This window comes from Plasmodium gaboni, chromosome 2 (genome assembly GCF_001602025.1).
Source record: "Plasmodium gaboni strain SY75 chromosome 2, whole genome shotgun sequence".
NCBI lineage: Eukaryota > Apicomplexa > Aconoidasida > Haemosporida > Plasmodiidae > Plasmodium > Plasmodium gaboni.
In genome coordinates this window covers 37,256-41,867 of record NC_031482.1, presented here as the reverse complement: position 1 = coordinate 41,867, position 4,612 = coordinate 37,256, and the positions used below count along the sequence as shown (strand labels likewise).

At 20.0% G+C, this 4,612-nt stretch overlaps 1 protein-coding gene across 1 annotated transcript; it reads right to left on the bottom strand.

Annotated features, from left to right (window-relative positions):
* Positions 1–2,210: 2,210 nt before the first annotated feature.
* On the bottom strand, positions 2,211–4,612 carry PGSY75_0202400 (hypothetical protein; the record flags this gene model as incomplete). Its single annotated transcript, XM_018783691.1, has 1 exon — positions 2,211–4,612. A coding segment is annotated over one exon (2,402 nt), but the record flags the coding sequence as incomplete, so codon positions are not given.

Here is a 4,612-nt window from a genome sequence, read left to right as displayed (position 1 = left end):
AAAAAGTGAATTTTTAAAAATATTTTTTTTTATTAAAAAAAAAAAAAATAATTATTTTATAAATTAAAATATTATTAAAAATTTATAAAAATTTTTATATAATTTATAAATTAAAATTAAATTAAAAAAAAAAAGAACATTTTTTTTTTTTTTTTTTTTTTTTTTTTTTTGGGTTTTATTTATATTTATAATTAAAGTATAATTTTATATCTACCTAATATATTTAATGAGGACTTTATGGATAAAGGATAAAATATTATATATATTTTTTAGATGGTTTTAATTGTATGTGAATGTATTTTTTTTGTTTTTATAAAAAAAAAAAAATGTAGATATTCAAGTACTGCGTTTTCTAAAAATAAATAGTTATATATATATATATATATATATATATATAATATATTATATATGTTTAAATTTATAATAACTTTAGAACACATTTTTTTTGTTATTTTTTTTTCTTTTTTACATTTGCTTATTAAATATAAAATTGGCTAATACTATAAATATATAGATGGAAAAAAATATTATAGAATTAACAAAAGAAAGTTATTTAGGAATATTTATGGTATACTTAGAATAATATGAATAATATAGAATAAATTAATATATATGGCTCATATTTTATTAGGTGTTCTTCTTTATATGTACCTTATTCTAAAAGGAAGATAATAAACAAATATATATATATATATATATATATATATATATATATATATATTTATATTTATTTATAATCATATAATAGTCAAAATACTGTAAGGTTTAAATATACAGAATAAATTACGCATGTAGTTCTTAAAGAAAGAAAATTTTTTATTTTTCTAAATAAAATCATTTTACTTGATAAAAATCTTTTTTTCTTATCAAATGAAGGAATAATGTAATGAATTCAAAAGAAAAAGGTTTAAATCTTTAAAATTAGGGTGATGAAAATATAATAAAAAAAGCAAAACCAAAACGAATACAAGGTTATATTTTTTTTTTTTTTTTAATGTATACTCCATATTAAAAGTATTTTAGTGTATTAAAAATAACCTTTGAAAATATTAAATATTTAATATATATTGTAATCCTTAAAGAATGATTATATATGTGATCATTTTTTTTATATATATAGAAATTATAAAATTATACATTCTATTATAACCGTATAAGTTTTTTTTTTTTTTTTTTTTTTTTTTTAATATGATTATATATATATATATATATATATATATATTTATTTACTATTATATAAGGCAAGGTTATAGACTTAAATATAATAAGAAGATATTTTCTTTTTGATATTAGTTATTTATTATTATTAGATTATTCTTGTGTATTATGAAACTATATATAGTCATATTGACTATGTAAATATTAAACTTAAATTATTTGAAATCTATAATTTAATTAGATGTTAAATCTTAATTACATTATAGATGAAATATATATACATTACATTATATAATTATATAAATTATAATAATAGTATATACATAAAAAGTTCCAAGTAAAAAAATATTAACATAATAATATTATTGAATTATAAAAGTTCCAAAAAAGAAAAATATATGTAGAAATAAAATAAAAATTATACAAAGAATTAAATATAGATATAAATTTTATATTTAATTACAAATCAAAATTATATAAATTAAAGAAAGAAAATATATATATATATATATATATATCTCTATAACAACAAGCATACAAAATATGAATATATATATATATATATATATATATATATATATATATACAATATATTACTTAAATCAAAAGGGAAAAAAATAAAAAAAATCAAACACAATTATATTCATACATACATATATATATATGTAAAATATAATATTGCACTTTTGAACTATAAAAGTTCCAAAGATATAAAAAATAAAAATAAGGTATGTAACATAATTATATATATAAACTATAAATACATATGTTTATTATTACATATAATAAATTATATATCTTAAAAATAATCAAAAAAGAAAAGACATCAAGTTATATATATATATATATATATATATATATATATATATATTATTAATAATGTTATACATTTTTTTTTTTTTTCTTTTTTTTGTACATATAATATTTATGTTCTTGTAAAAAAAAAAAAAAAAAAAAACTTGATTAGGATAAAAAAAAAAAATATATTGTTTCACAAAATTTTGTTAATTCATAAATTATGGATAATATCGTATTCATTATAATGGTGTGTTTTAACTAAATTCTGGAAGTAAAAAAAGTAAATCATTAACGAAGTTGGATATACGGGATAAAGCTCCAGGTATTTTATCTTTGGGTATATAAACAAAATTTTTATCAATTTGTGAATCATAGCATAATTTTATTGAATCTAAATTTTTAAATAAACCTTTTTTATCTTCATACGTATTTTGACATTTTAGATAATAATAATAAATTTTTGATGCGTCTTTTTCTAATTCAAATATATCTGTTAATTGTTTTATATAATAAGGTGTTAATTCTTTATCAAAAATAAAGGCACGTAAACGTTCACTTATACGAAGAGCCATTGGTACTGTAATTTCTAATGGTAATTGAAAATTAATAAATTTATTTTGAGTTTTATTTATTTCTTTTAATATTGCATCATTATCATTTAAAGAATTATGTTTTGATTCGTCGTTATCAATTATTGTCATTAAATAATTTTTTGTAGAAATAAATTCGATTTCACAAATGTTATTGACAGTTGTAAACAAAGATTTATCTACTCTTAACATATCTTCATAGTTAAAATATACAGGCTCCTGTCCATCTTGTATATTCACATTATATTCATGACTATTTTGTTTTTCTAATGAAACATTATTTGTATGACGGCCAGGCTTTTGAGGAAATTTATTATATACATGTTTAATCGATTCTCCTGATGAATTATCATTTATAGGATGTTTTTTTTCTTTTCTAGAATTTCGATTTTTACAATTCTTATGTTTTTTTTTATTCTTATTCATATCTTGTGATTCGTATTGTCCATTTACCATGTCATGAATATTATCTTCATGTTCTTTTACAACGCTATTATTTTGAGGTCCATGATCCTGTCTTGAGGTGTAATGAACATGATCATATGGTTGTTTCTTTGATTTACGACATTGATTAGGATTTTTTTGTTCATTTATAATATGATGTGGGTGATGATTTTGTTGGTGATTTATAATATGATGTGGGTGATGATTTTGTTGGTGATTTATAATATGATGTGGGTGATGATTTTGTTGGTGATTTATAATATGATGTGGGTGATGATTTTGTTGTTCTAATGGAATATCATGTGGGAAATATTGTTGTTGTTCAAATGCCATATCACGTGGATAATAATTTTGCGTTTTCAAACATTCATCATAGTCATCATTTTTCATTTTATTTTTTCTTCTTCCTTCATGCTTATAATTTTTTTGTTTCTGTTTTCTTTTTTTTTTTCTTTCTTTTGTTTTCTTTTCATCTTCCTCTTTTTTGTCATCTTCTTCGTTTTCTGTTTCTTCTTCTTCTTCTTCTTTTTCTTCTTCTTCTTTTTCTTCTTCTTCTTCTTCTTTTTCTTCTTCTTCTTTTTCTTCTTCTTCTTCTTCTTTTTCTTCTTCTTCTTCTTCTTCTTCTTCTTCTTCTTCTTCTTCTTTTTCTTTTTCTTCTTCTTCTGTTTCTTCTTCATCTTGCTCTGTTTCTTCTTCATCTTCTTCTGTTTCTTCTTTTTCATCTACTTCAGTTTCTTCTTCGTCGTTTTCATCATCTGTTCCCTCTTCGTCGTCTTCATCATCTGTTCTCTCTTCGTCTTCTTCTTCGTCGTCTTTCTTTTCTTTCCCAATATTTATTTCTGTTATTTTAGTAATATCGTTTTTTTTTATTCCCCCTTTTTCTTGTTCTTTCACATCATGTTCTTGTTCCTTTACTTCATGTTCTTGTTCCTTTACTTCATGTTCTTGTTCCTTTACTTCCTTTTCTTGTTCCTTTACTTCCTGTTCTTCTTTAACATTATTATGGTATTTTATTTCTTTTTTATTTTTATCTAATATCTCAATTTTTTCTTGTTTATAATTTCTTTGAGGTATATGAATTTCTATATTTTCGTCTTCCTTCTTATATTTATTATTTTGTTTCGTTCTTCTTTTTCTAGAAGATTGCTTATTTCTCTTTTTTTTGTTCTTGTCTGTAGTGTTTGTAGTTTTTTTTTCTTCGTTTATATCAAGTTCTTTATCCACATCATTTATATCATACATAATATCACCATATGCTAATATACCTTCTATATGAAAATCTGTTTCATTAATCTCATGTTCTAATCCTTCATAACCATAATATAGTTGATCTTCTAAATCATCACTACTATAATCACTTTCATCATCCAATACTTTTGTTATGGGACCAAAATCTATTTTCACTACTTCTGGATATCTACGTGTAAATTTATTATTTTCTCGTTTGACAGATTTTGTTGTTTTTTGTAATGATTTTGGGATATTTTTATTCTGTCGTTCATTTTTTCCCGATAATGTATTACTTCCTATATTTATTTTATGTGTGCATGGTTTATTTGGTTTATCATCATTATTTGGTTTATCATCATTATTTGGTTTATCATCATTATTTGGTTTATCAT